This window comes from Canis lupus, chromosome 14 (assembly GCF_011100685.1).
Source record: "Canis lupus familiaris isolate Mischka breed German Shepherd chromosome 14, alternate assembly UU_Cfam_GSD_1.0, whole genome shotgun sequence".
Lineage (NCBI taxonomy): Eukaryota > Metazoa > Chordata > Mammalia > Carnivora > Canidae > Canis > Canis lupus.
Window position 1 is genome coordinate 37,336,652 of NC_049235.1, and position 13,732 is coordinate 37,350,383.

The window sequence follows — 13,732 nt, forward strand, 5'->3', positions numbered from 1 at the left end:
AAGTATAAGCTTAGAGACTGTAACTTCTCATTTTAGGTTGGATGCTCGAGATGATCTTGTTGCCATTAGTAATATTATCTAGTGACATTTCCAAATATTGTCACACTTAATTATATTGTGGGATTTTGATTTCCCAGACTATTTCACCTTTCCTCATATTCTTTCACTTTGGTATCTCCTTTTTTTTTTAAAGGAAGAGGAGGAAGAGGAATAGGTTTTAGACATTTAGGTTGGAAACCTGTATTTGAATAGACTCCTATAAATCTTATTACAAATAAGATTTAGTTACAAATGACAAGTCATTCAAAGAGTTTTGTGACCACGGTCACACTTCAATTCATTGGCGTTTATGTCTAGTTTAAATTGTTGAAGAGCAATGTAAATGAAACTAATAAAAGACCTAGAAGCTTGCATAGTGCTGGAGAGCAAGTTGTCAAAGAAGATCATACAGTTTCAAATCACAATGATTTATAGAATATCTTCTTAAGTTTGTCATTGTCCTGTTACTAGTATAGGTTAGGACTAATTACCTTTTCTCTCCTCAATTTTACAGAGTTAATTGAGAGTTGGAGCAAACTTGCTGAAGATGAAGAATATACAATATTAGAGAAGGAGATTTTTTTTTCAAAAGTCTTGATTGACGGCATACATCTAGTCATCGTTCTTCAGTTGAGTGTGTTTGCTTCATCAGAAATGATTTTTACAATCTCAAGAAAAACCATGTCCCAGAAATTGAGTTTACTGTTGCTTGTATTCGGACTCATTTGGGGATTGATGTTACTGCACTATACTTTTCAACAACCAAGACATCAAAGCAGTGTCAAGTTACGTGAACAAATACTAGACTTGAGCAAAAGATATGTTAAAGCTCTAGCAGAGGAAAATAAGAACACAGTGGATGCTGAGAATGGTGCTTCTATGGCAGGATATGGTAAGATAACCATAGAATCTTCCTGATTTTCTCCTCATCAACCTACCCCATTTAAAGATAGTTATGGAAGGAAATCTAGTTCGTTACTTCATGCATAGGTCTTTCCAAAGCAAATTTTTCTTGACTTTTTATTATGAAAAGTTTAAAATGTATGGAAAAATAGAAACTATGATAAATACCCATATATCTGTTGCCTAGATTTAACAATTATTAACATGTTACAAAATTTGTTTTGTCTAATTTTTAAAGACCAGTTAAATAGTAGAAATTGTGACATTTCACTGCTAGATATTTCCATATGTATCTCTCAAAAAATGACCTTTTAGTACGCAATTATAAAGGCATTATAATAATAGCTAGTTCAGGGGTGCCTGGGTGGCTCAGTTGGTTAAGTGCTTGCCTTTGGCTCAGGTCGTGATCCTAGGGTCCTGGGATCAAGCCCCGAATCAAGCTCCTTGCTCAGCAGGGAGCTTGCTTCTCCAACTCTCCCTCTTTCTGCCACTCTCCCTACTTATGCTCTCTTTCTGTCAAATAAACAAATAAAATCTTAAAAAAACCTAGCTGTTATTTACGTTTTTCCAGTTGTGCCAATATAGACCAGCAATTATATAACATTTATCAGTTCTTAAGAAGCAACATTTACCTGTATCAACATTTAGTTGATTTGTTTCTTAAACATTGTTTAGTTGCCATTCTCCCCTTCACATCATGAGTTCCTGCTGTGTTTTTTTCCTGCTGTGTATTTTTTGTATTTTGGGGTTTTTTTTTTTAAAGATTTTATTTATTTATTTGAGAGAGAGAGAATGCGTGCATGAGTAAGGGTAAGGGTTAAAGGAAGAGGGAGAAACAGACTCCCTGCTGAGCAGGGAGCCCCACACAGGGCTTGATCCCAGGACCCTGAGCCAAAGGCAGATGCTTAACTGACTGAGCCACCCAGGAGCCCCTTCCTGCTGTGTTTTAAGGTCTCTATGCATGTTATGAAGTTCTTTCTTGCCTTCAAGACTTAAAAAAAAAAAAAAAAAAAAAGAGAGAGACAAGAGAACACTTTGTATATGAGTGTGTGGGCATTTTCTCTATTTCAGTGTTTTGGTTTTTTTTTTTTTTTTTTTGTTATACATGTACGTATTTAAAGACTCAAAATGTGTTGAGTCTGGTAATTTAAAAGGGTAGTTCTTCCCATCCCCAACAGTCCTTAAATTTCCCATTCCTTAGAGCCAGTCATTTAAAATTATTTAATTTGACTTATTTATATCTCTAAATAACATGCTATATGAGCTGCTTCTTGATTTTTCAATTATTTCCCCACTGTGCAGGGTGAGGGTTCAGCTTTTTTTTTTTTTTTTTTTTAAAGATTTTGTTTATTTATTCATAGAGACAGAGAGAGAGAGAGAGAGAGAGAGAGAGGCAGAGACACAGGCAGAGGGAGAAGCAGGCATCATACAGAGAGCCTGACGTGGGACTCGATCCAGGGTCTCCAGGATCATGCCCTGGGCTGCAGGTGGCGCTAAACTGCTGCGCCACTGGGGCTGCCCAGCTTTTTTTTTTTTTTTTTTTAATCCAAAATTGTATCCCACCCACCTGAGGCTGCTTTCACACACACGTCCTTCTAGTCCTGCCATCTTCCCATAATAATTTTGTTAGAACAATATTCAGTATTTGCATTGTTAGTATTAATTATGTTCATTACTGAGCCATGTAATACATTATTACTTTTCTTTTCATGTATAACTTTATTTTCCCCTCTAGAATTAGTAAGTACTGATTTTTGTTTCTTTGCCTAGTTTTCTACCCTAACTTCCCACAGTTCAGTCTTCTCCCAGTATATTCAGACACATTAGCTATTTCATCACATTCTTTATCTTGAAATCTTTCCTAGAGCCTTCTGTTCTGTTCTTGTTTGGACTATTTCTTCTCTAGGCTTGTGGAGATGAATTATTCCGGGATCTTACTCCACAATCATCCTGGACCTCCCTTTACCTTTCTTGTTTTTGGATCTCCTATTCCCTAGAATCCTGTGGCTTCTTCTTTATTAGTGACTCCCACATTTTAGAGGTACAGATCCTTGTAGTTTCCTCAGAAAGGTATAAAGGAAGTCAAAGTTTTGATTCCTTGTATATCTGAAAAGATCTTTTTATCCTTCTATCTTCATGCTTAATTGAAAATTTGACCGAGTATAGAATCCTAGTTTGGAGATAGTTTCCCCTTGGATTTTTATTTTTTTTAAGATGTATTTATTTATTTATTTATTTATGATAGACATAGAGAGAGAGAGAGAGGCAGAGACACAGGAGGAGGGAGAAGCAGGCTCCATGCCGGGAGCCCGACGCGGAACTCGATCCCCGGACTCCAGGATCGCGCCCTGGGCCCAAGGCAGGCGCTAAACTGCTGAGCCACCCAGGGATCCCCGCCCTTGGATTTTTAAAGGCTTTTTTCTTTTTTTTCCTCCTTAGCTTCTGGTGCTCTTTTTGAGACTCTAATGCTGTTCTGATTCTTCATCCTTTATATGACTTACTTTTTGGAAGTTTGTGTGATCTTTATCCCATAATACTGTTCTGAAATTTTTCCAGATGATGTCCCTGGTATGGATTTCTTTCATACATGTGCCGGGACCTCAGTGGGCACTTTATTTATTTTCCCCCAAATCTCAAAAGTTTTTTTTTTGTTTGTTTGTTTTGTTTGTTTTTTACCAGTACTTATGATATCTAAGAGATGTAACATTCATGACTCGGGATAATGATCATGCTATGTTTGTCTCCACATATCACCTACAACATCCCGAGTGGTCTCCACCAAGTCAGCTGCTTCCAATAAGGATATACTGTTCCTGTTATGAAATTCCTAAAACCAAAATATATCAATTTTTAAAACATAATTATACCTTAGCAATATAGCCAGAATGTTTTCAGACTTTTCAACTGCTATAACTCTAATAATACCTGTTATATCACTTTTTCACTTTTTCTACCAGATGATATATTACACCTTTATGCAGATACCTTGCAAATATAAATTTCATGAAAATTAGTAGAAGAAAAAATAAGAATTGCAGAAAGTCTATTTTATTTTTACCCTTGGCCTAATATTTATCTAATAGAGGTGGCCTTAATGCCATATAAATATTATCAATTATGGTTCTCATATCTATTCACTCATTTAGTGTGTTGCATGATGTTACCAGTGATGTAATCATAGTACAAGGTTTATTTTACATTTCATCATTGTTACAAAAAAGTTTAATACTGAAATAATATTGGGAACAAATAGAAAATTACTATATATTTTGAAAAGAATAGACTTTTTTTTTCTTTTTTATTTATTTAAAGAATCTCAAGCAGACTTCCTAACTGAGCTGGGAGCCTAATCTGGGGCTTGATCTCATAACCTTGAGATCGTCATGATCATCAGGTCATCTGAGCCAAAATCAAGAGTTGGACACTTAGCTGACTGAGCCACCCAGGTTCCTCTAGAATAGAATTTTTTGGAACTACTAAAAATGGTCACTTACTTAACCTCTCTGTAGATGTCAAAGAATAATCAAGTATAGAACTAAGACTTTTTCTATTTCAATTACTTTAATATGCTAATTTGAATAAAATGAACATTCTTTCAAAAGAATGCATTACCTCTACGTAGATAAACTGTTAGTGTATTAGGTTTTTGTTTTTCCCTGTCCGCCTGCAAAAGTAATTATGTTTTTTTTTTTTTTTTTTTAGTAATTATGTTTTGAGAAAAGTATTTACTAGAGATGAAAGTTTAACTTTCTTAAAAGTTTGTATTTCTAAGATGTATCCATGTTAAATATACATCTTAAGTAAACCCTGCTACTTGTGAAGGATATATTTTGTTTGTAACCATCAAGTCATGATTTGATTTGATTTTTTAAAATTTATTTAAAATTTTTTTAAAATTTAAACTCAATTTAGTGTATTATTAGGTTCAGAAGTAATTCAGGGATTCATCAGTCTTATATAATACCCAGTGCTTGGGGCATGTGGGTGGCTCAGTGGTTGAGCATCTGCCTTGGGCTCAGGGCATGATCCTAGGGTCCCGGGATCGAGTCCCACATTGGGCTCTCTACAGGGAGTCTGCTTCTCCCTCTGCCTATGTTCCTGCATCTGTGTCTCTCATGAATAAATAAGTAAAATCTTAAAACAAAACAAACCTAGTGCTCATTATATCCCATGGCATCCTTAACGTCCATCACCCAGTTACCCTATCCCCCCACTCCCTACCCTCCAGCAATCCTCAATTTGTTTCCTATAGTTAAGAGTCTCTTATGGTTTGTCTCCTTCTCTGATTTTGTCTTGTTTTATTTTTCCCTCCCTTCCCCTATGATCCTCGTTTTGTTTCTTTTTTTTTTTTTCTCGTTTTGTTTCTTAAACTCCACATATGAGTGAGATCATATAATTGTCTTTCTTTGACTGACTTATTTTACTTAATGTTGTACCCTTTAGTTCCATCTGTGTCATTGCAAATGACAAGATTTCATTTTCTGACGGCTGAGTAATATTCCAGTGTGTGTGTGCATGCGTGTATACTGCATCTTCTTTATCCATTCATCTGTCAGTAGACATCTAGGCTCTTTCCATAGTTTGGCTGTTGTGGACATTGCTGCCCCTTCCGATCATTACATTTGTATCTTTGGGGGTAAATACCCAGTAGTGCAATTGCTGGGTCATAGGGTAGCTCTATTTTCAGCTTTTTGAGGAACCTCCACACAGTTTTCCAGATTGGCTGCACCAGCTTGCTTTCCCGCCAACAGTATAAGAGGATTCCCCTTTCTCCACATCCTTGTCAACATCTGTTGTTTCCCAACTTGTTAATTGTAGCTATTTGAACCCATGTGAGGTGGTATCTCATTGTGATTTTGATTTGTATCTCCCTGTTGCCAATGATTTTGAGTGAGCATTTTTTCATGTGTCTGTTGGCCATTTGTATGTCTTTTTTGGAGAAATATGTATGTCTTTTTTGGAGAAATCTGTCCGTATATTCTGCCTATTTCTTCTTGACTGGATTATTTGTTCTTTGGGTGTTGAATTTGTAAGTTCTTTATAGATTTTGGATACTAGCCCTTTAAGACATTTGCGAATACTTCCTCCCATTCTGTCTGTTGTCTTTTGATTTTGTAAACTGTTTCCTTTGCTGTGCAAAAGCTTTTTATCTTGATGAAGCCCCAGTAGTAATTTTTGCCTTTGGAGATGTGTCTAGCAAGCAGTTGTTCTGGCTGAGGTCACAGAGGTTGCTGCCTGTGTTCTGTAGGATTTTGATGGCTTCCTGTCTCACATTTAGGTCTTTTATACATTTTGAGTCTATTTTTGTGTATGGTGTGAGGTCCAGTTTCATTTTTCTGCCTGTGGCTGTCCAATTTTCCCAACACCATTTGTTGAAGAGACTGTCTTTTTTTCTTTGGATATTCTTTCCTACTTTGTCGAAGATAAGTTGACTCTAGAGTTGAGGGTCCATTTCTGGGTTCTCTATTCTGTTCTGTTGATCTGTGTTTCTGTTTTTGTGCCAGTTCCATACTGTCTTGATGATTACAGCTTTGTAATAGAGTTTGAAGTCTGGAATTATGCCACTGGCTTTGGTTTTTCTTTTTCAACATTCCTTTGTCTATTTGGGGTCTTTTCTGGTTCCACACAAATTTCAGGATTGTTTGTTACAGCTCTGTGAAAAAAGTTGAAGGTATTTTGATAGGAATTGCATTGAATGTGTAGATTGCTCTAGGTAACATAGACGTTGTAACAATATTTGTTCTTTTAATCCATGAGCATGAAATGTTTTTCCATCTCTTTGTGTCTTCCTCAGTTTCTTTGATGAGTGATCTATAGTTTTCTGGATACAGATCCTTTGCCTCTTTGGTTAGGTTTATTCCTAGGTATCTTATGGTTTTGGGTACAATTATAAATGGGATCTACTCCTTAATTTCTCTTTCTTTTGTCTCATTGTTAGTATATAAAATGCAACTGATTTCTGTGCATTGATTTTATATCCTGCCACTGCTGAATTCCTGTATAAGTTCTAGCAATTTTCAGGTGGAGTCTTTTGGGTTTTCCACATACAGTATGATGTCATCTGCAAAGAGAGTCTGACTTCTTTGCTGATTTATTTCTATTTGTTGTCTGATTGTTGAGGCTAGGATTTCTAGTACTATGTTGAACAACAGTGGTGAGAGTGGACAGCCCTGTCATGTTCCTGACCTTAGGGGAAAAGCTCTCAGTCTTTCCCCAATGAGAATGATATTATCTTTTCGTATATAGCTTTCATGATATTGAAGTATGTTCCCTCTATCCTTACACTGTGAGAGTTTTAATCAAGAAAGGTTTGTACTTTGTCAAATGCTTTTTCTGCATCTGTTGAGAGGATCATATGGTTCTTGTCCTTTCTTTTATTAATGTAGTATATCACATTGATTTGCAGATGTTGAACCACTCTTGCAGCCCAGGAATAAATCCCACTTGGTCTTGGTGAATGATCCTTTTAATGTGCTGTTGGATCCTATTGGCTAGTATCTTGGTGAGAATTTTTATATCCATGTTCATCAGGGATATTGATCTGTAATTCTTTTTGGTGGTGTCTTTGGTTTTGGGATCAAGGTAATGCTGGCCTCATGAATTTGGAAGTTTTCTTTCGTTTTCTATTATTTGAAACAGCTTCAGAAGAATAGGTATTAATTCTTCTTCGATGTTTGGTAGAATTCCCCTGGGAAGCCATCTGGCCCTAGACTCTTGTTGGGATATTTTTGATTACTGCTTCAATTTCCTTGCTGGTTATGGCTCTGTTCAGGTTTTCTATTTCTTCCTGTTTCAGCTTTGGTAGTTTGTATATAGTCTCTAGAAGTGCATCAATTTCTTCCCGATTGCCTAATTTGTTGGCATGTGGTTTCTCATAATATGTTCTTATAATTGTTTGTATTTCTTTGATGTTGATTGTGATCTCTCTTCTTTCATTCATGATTTTATTTATTTGGGTCCTTTCTCTTTTACTTTTATAAGTCTGGCAAGGGGTTTTTCTATCTTATTAATTCTTTCAAAGAACCAGCTCCTAGTTTCATTGATCAGTTGTACTATTCTTTTGGTTTCTATTTCATTGATTTCTTCTCTAATCCTTATTAATTCTCTTCTCCTGCTGGGTTTAGGCTTTATTTGCTGTTATTTCTCCAGCTCCTTTAGGTGTAAGGTTAGGTTCTGCATTTGAGACCTTTCTTGGTTTTTGAGAAAGGCTTATATTGCTATATACTTCTCTCTTAGAACCACCGTTGCTGTATCCCAAAGGTTTTGAACAGTTGCGTTTTCATTTTCATTTATTTCCATGAACTTTGTAAATTCTTTAATTTCCTGATTGACCTATTCATTCTTTGGTAGGATGCTCTTTAACCTCCATGTATTGTGATTGAGTTCCAGTTTCAAAGCATTTTGGTTTGAAAATATGCAGGGAATGATCCTAATCTTTTGGTACTGGTTGAGACTTGATTTGTGACCCAGTATGTGATCTATTCTGGAGAATGTACCATGTGCCCTTGAGAAGAATGTGTATTCTGTTGCATTAGAATGGAATGCTCTGGGGACAGCCCGAGTGGCTCAGCATAAACACACTGCTTTTGACCCAGAGCATGATTCTGGAGACCCAGGATCCAGTCCAGCGTTGGGCTCCCTGCATGGAGCCTGCTTCTCCCTCTGCCTGTCTTTCTCTCTCTCTCTCTCTCTCTGTGTGTGTGTGTGTCTCTCCTGAATAAGTAAATAAAATATTAAAAAAAAAAAAAGATATAATGCTCTGAATATATTTGAAGTCCATCTGGTTCAGGGTGTCATTCAATGTCCTTGTTTCCTTGTTGATCTTATGTGTAGATGATCAGTCCATTGGAGTAAGGGGGGTGTTAAAGTCCCCTGCTATAACTGTATTATTATTAATGTGTTTCTTTAATTTTGTTATTAATTGGTTTATATAATTGGTGCTCCCGTGTTAAGCATAAATATTTATAATTGTTAGATCTTATTGGATAGGCCCATAAATTATGATATAGTGTCCTTCATCATCTTTTATTACAGTCTTTGGTTTAAAATCTAATTTGTCAGGCATCCCTGGTGGCTCGGTGGTTTAGCACCGCCTTCGGCCCAGGGTGTGATCCTGGAGACCCGGGATCGAGTCCTGTGTTGGGCTCCCTGCATGGAGCCTGCTTCTCCCTCTGCCTGTGTCTCTGCCTCTCTTTCTCTCTGTGTCTCTCACGAATAAATAAATGAAAATCTTTAAAAATAAAATGTAATTTGTCTGATATAAGGATTGCTACCTCAGCTTTCTTTTGATGTCCATTAGCATAATGTGTGGTTTTCCACCCCCTCACTTTCACTCTGGAGGTGTCTTTGGGTCTAAAATGAGTATCTTGCAGTCAGCATATTGATGGGTCTTGACTTTTTAAAAAATATTTTATTTATATATTTGAGAGAGAGAGAGAAAGCATGAGCCAGGAGAGGGGCAGAGGGAGAAGGGAGCCTGATATGGGGTTTGATTCCAAGATCCTGGGATCATGACATAGCTGAAGGTAGACACTTAACTGACTGAGCCATCCAGGTGCCCCTGGGTCTTGCTTTTGCTTTTTTTTTTTTTTTTTATCTAATCTTACACCCTGTGTCTTTGCCCATTTACATTCAGAGTAACTACTGAAAGATATGAATTTAGTGCCATTGTATTACCTGTAAAGTCATTGTTTTTGTATATTGTGTCTGTTCCTTTCTGGTCTATGTTCCTTTTGGGCTCTCTGTTTGCTTAAAGGACCCCCTTTAATATTTCTGGTAGGGCTGGTTTAGTGATCACAAAATTCTTTCAGATTCTGTTTGTCCTGGAAGCTTTTTATTTCTCCTTCTATTTTGAATGATAGCATTGCTGGATAAAGTATATTAGCTGCATGTTTTTCTCATTTAGCACCCTGAATCTATCATGTCAGTCCTTTCTGGCCTGCCAGATCTCTGTGGATAGATCTCTTGCCAGTTTACTGTTTCTACCCTTGTAGATTATGGACCTCTTGTCCAGAGCTGCTTTTAGGATTTTCTCTTTGTCTCTGAGATTTGTGGGTTTCACTATCATATGTTGAAGCATTGACCTATTTTTTTTTAAGATTTATTTATTTATTCATGAGAGATAGAGAGAGAGAGGCAGAGACATTGGCAGAGGGAGAAGCAGGCTCCTCACAGGGAGCCCGATGCTGGACTCAATCCTGGATCCCAGGATCACGACCTGGGCCAAAGGCAGGCGCCCAACTGCCGAGTCACCCAGGTGTCCCGCGTTAACTTATTTTTATGGATTTTGAAGTGGGGGTTCTCTGTGTCTCCTGGACTTAAATGCCTGTTTCCTTCATCAGATTAGGGAAGTTCTCAGCTATAAATTGGGCTAGTATACCTTCTCCCCTCCTTCCTTTCCTCTTCTTCTGGGGTCCGAATTATTCTAATATTGTTTTGCTTTATGGTGTCACTTATCTCTAAAAATCTCCCCTCATGATCCAGTAGTTGTTTATCTCTCTTTTTCTCAGCTTCTTTATTCTCCATCATTTTGTCTTTATCACTAATTCTCTCTCCTGCCTCATTTATCCTAGTAGGTGGAGCCTCCATTTTTATTGCATCTCATTAATAGCCTTTTTGATTTCACTTTAATTAGATTTTAGTTCTTTTATTTCTCCAGAAACGAATTCTCTAGTGTTTTCTATGCTTTTTTCAAGCCCAGCTTGAAGAAATAATTGTTATAATCGTTATTCTGAACTCTACTTCTGATATCTTATGTCCATACTGATTAGTTCCTTCAGTCAGTACTGCCTCTTATTCTGTTTTTTGAGGGGAGTGTTTCTGTCCTGTCATTCTGTCTAGAGAAGAATAGATGAACAAGAGAACAAAATACTAAAATGGCAACAGCGACCCCAGAGAAATATACACTAAACAAATGAAAAGAGACTTTGCAGAAAGTGGATGCCTTCCTATTTGTAGAATTGCAGCAATTTTTTTCTTAGATCTCCCGTTGAGTTTGCAGGTGTTCAGAATAATTTGATAGCTATCTAGCTGAATTCCTGGGACCAGACAAAATACAGTCTCCTACTCTTTCACTCTCTGGGACTCTGCTTGTCAAATCATGATTCTTTATTTTCCAAGTCATGATGGAACTAAATGGAACTAAATCCGTGAAAATTGAATCCTAAAGTACCTTTATCAAAAGACTGATATATAGCTACTTATCAATTACAACTCTTGGAGCTGTTTCAAATAATTCTTTAAAATAATTGGTTCTTTCTTCACTAATCTATTTATTTCCATGATGTGCTTGTTTTATCCAAAACTGGAACTCATTAATTTGTGTAGGAATACTGACTATGTTATATTCTTATGATTCAATTTTGACAAGTTAGTGTCTGATTTTCATAGAACTATACCCAACCCAGCTTTCTAGATTACTCAAAAGATTCTGTTGTTTGGGACTAAAATTTCTGCTCCATTCCTGATCCTCTAACAACATTGGTGCAAATACTTACCTTGCTGCTTGCTTGGGAAAGGAATTTATAGGTGATTCTAACATAGATAAAGAATGTTGTTATGTAGATTCTGATTGGCAATTATTTCAGGTTGCAGCTTGAGAAACACCAGCACTTTATCTTTTGTGTCATCAAAATTAATCATGTTGGAAAAGAAGATTCCAGTGTTGGATTACTGTACCCTAAGGGGCATTTGATTCCTGTCATTCAAAAAATTGTGATTTCAGTATAGTTGTATATCAGTGGCCAGTCCCAGGGTCCAAAGTAACTCTGGGCACTAGTGAAGATGAAAATCTTTGGAATGTCCCTGTCCCACCTGCCATGATTTTGGAGATGAGGAGAGAGCATCAGTGGGTACTTTAAATTTAAATCCTGAAACTTACATTCTTCAATTTGGGGATATTTTTCTTAAATTATTTATTTGACTTCTTCTGCCCTATTGTTTTCATCCTTTCTTTCTGAAATTCTGTTTTTCAGCATTTGGGCCTTCTGAACTGATCCTTGAATTTTCCTTTATTGACTCTCCAATTTTCATCTCACTATCTTTTTGCTTTATTTTTTGAGATATTTACCATTTTCAACTCTATGGAGCTTTTCATTTTCTCTCATATTTTTAATTTTTTTATATTTTTAATATCTAAGAGCTTTTTTATTTCTCAAAGATTATCAGTGATAGGTTTTTTTTTTTAAGGCTTTATTTATTTATTTGACAGAGAGATAGCAAAAGCAGGGGGAGCAGCAGAGAGGGAGAAGCAGACTCCCCACCGAGCAGGGAGCCTGACATGGGGCCTGATCCCAGGACCACAGGATCATGACCTAGCCAAAGGCAGATACTTAACTGACTAAGCCACTAAGCCACCCCAATGGTAGGCTTTTTGAAATGTTTTTTTGTTTTTTAAGATTTTATTTATTTATACATGAGAGACACACAGAGAGAGGCAGAGAAATAGGCAGAGAGAGAAGCAGGAGCCTAATGTGGGGACTCGATTCCTGGACCATGATCACAACCTGAGCTGAAGGCAGATGCTCAACTGCTGATCCACCCAGGCATCCCTCTTTGTTTCATCAAAATATATCTGATGATCCTTAACCTTTTGCAACTTTATTTATTTTAAAGATTTTATTTATTTACTTTATAAAGAGAGAGCGAGAGCAGGGCTTGCACCCTTGTAGAGATTGAGGAGAAGTGGACAGGGGAAGGGAGAGGGACAAGCAGACTCCATGCTGAACACAGAGCCTGTCATGGGGCTTGATCTCACAACCCTGAGATAATGCCCTGAGCTGAAATCAGAAGTCAGATGCCTGACTGAGCCATCCACATGCCCCAAGATTTTATGTTTTTTAAGTAATCTCTACACCTAATTTAGGTTTCAAACTCACAACTCTGAGATCAAGAGTCCCACATTCTATCAACTGAGCCAGCTGGACTCCCCTGAGGCTTCTTTAAAGAGTGAGATACTAAAAGTTTAATAGGACGTGTTGAGTTGTCGTGTGGCATTCAGTATAATATGATCTGGTTGGGACATTTTCTTGGTAGTATCTGTAATATTTGTAATGACTTCTGATACCAACTACCTGGAGTTAGGTCAAGTTTCACAGGTTAAGAGCATAATCCTCCACAATCCTGCCCTCACTTCACACGTTAGCCATAAATTTGGGTGTTTATAGGCCACTCTCAGTTCTGACCAGTTGACTAGAAATTTGAGTGTTCCCACTACCCCCTTAGGGTTGATAATGAATTAGATCACCTTAAAGAACTCCCTGAAAGCACTATACTTACTATTATTGTTTTATTATAGCAAAAAGAAAACTAGAACTAGCCAAAGGGATACACATAGAGCAAGGTCTTGGAAGGTTTCAAATGCAAATTTTCTGTTGTTTTCTCTTTCTTGAATTAGTTTGCATTACCGCAGTGTGTGACCATATTAAGAGTACTGTAAATTAGGGAAGCTCACCTGAACTTTGTATACAGAATTTTTATTGGGGTTTTATTGTGTAGGTGTGATTGCTTGGATTATTGATCAGATGGTCGAATTTGATTTCCAGCCCTTCTCTCATTTGAGATTACTGAAAAGTCCGGAATCCCAAATCACAGAGTTTGATCTTTCTCGCATGCCAGCCCCCATCCTGAATAATCTCATTAGCATAAACTATCTAGGGGCCCAGTCTGAGTCACCTTGTTAATGTAAACTATCAGGTTGGGTCCCAGGGTTTAACTGTGAATAACAGACTCTCTTATCACTCAAGAAATTTAAAACAGTTGGAGGCTACCTTCCAGGAACTAGGGGCAAAGG

The 13,732-nt window shown here is 37.1% G+C and overlaps 1 protein-coding gene across 8 annotated transcripts in view; it reads left to right on the top strand.

Moving 5' to 3' along the window:
- CCDC126 (coiled-coil domain containing 126) overlaps positions 1–13,732 on the top strand; it is a 105,940-nt gene that overhangs the window by 74,458 nt on the left and 17,750 nt on the right. For all 8 annotated transcript variants that reach the window (XM_038557114.1, XM_038557112.1, XM_038557110.1 and 5 more), the window contains one exon: positions 554–931. In XM_038557114.1, coding sequence (XP_038413042.1) covers positions 694–931 — 238 coding nt within the window. In that variant the 5' untranslated portion in view covers positions 554–693. The remainder of the gene's footprint in view (positions 1–553; positions 932–13,732) is intronic.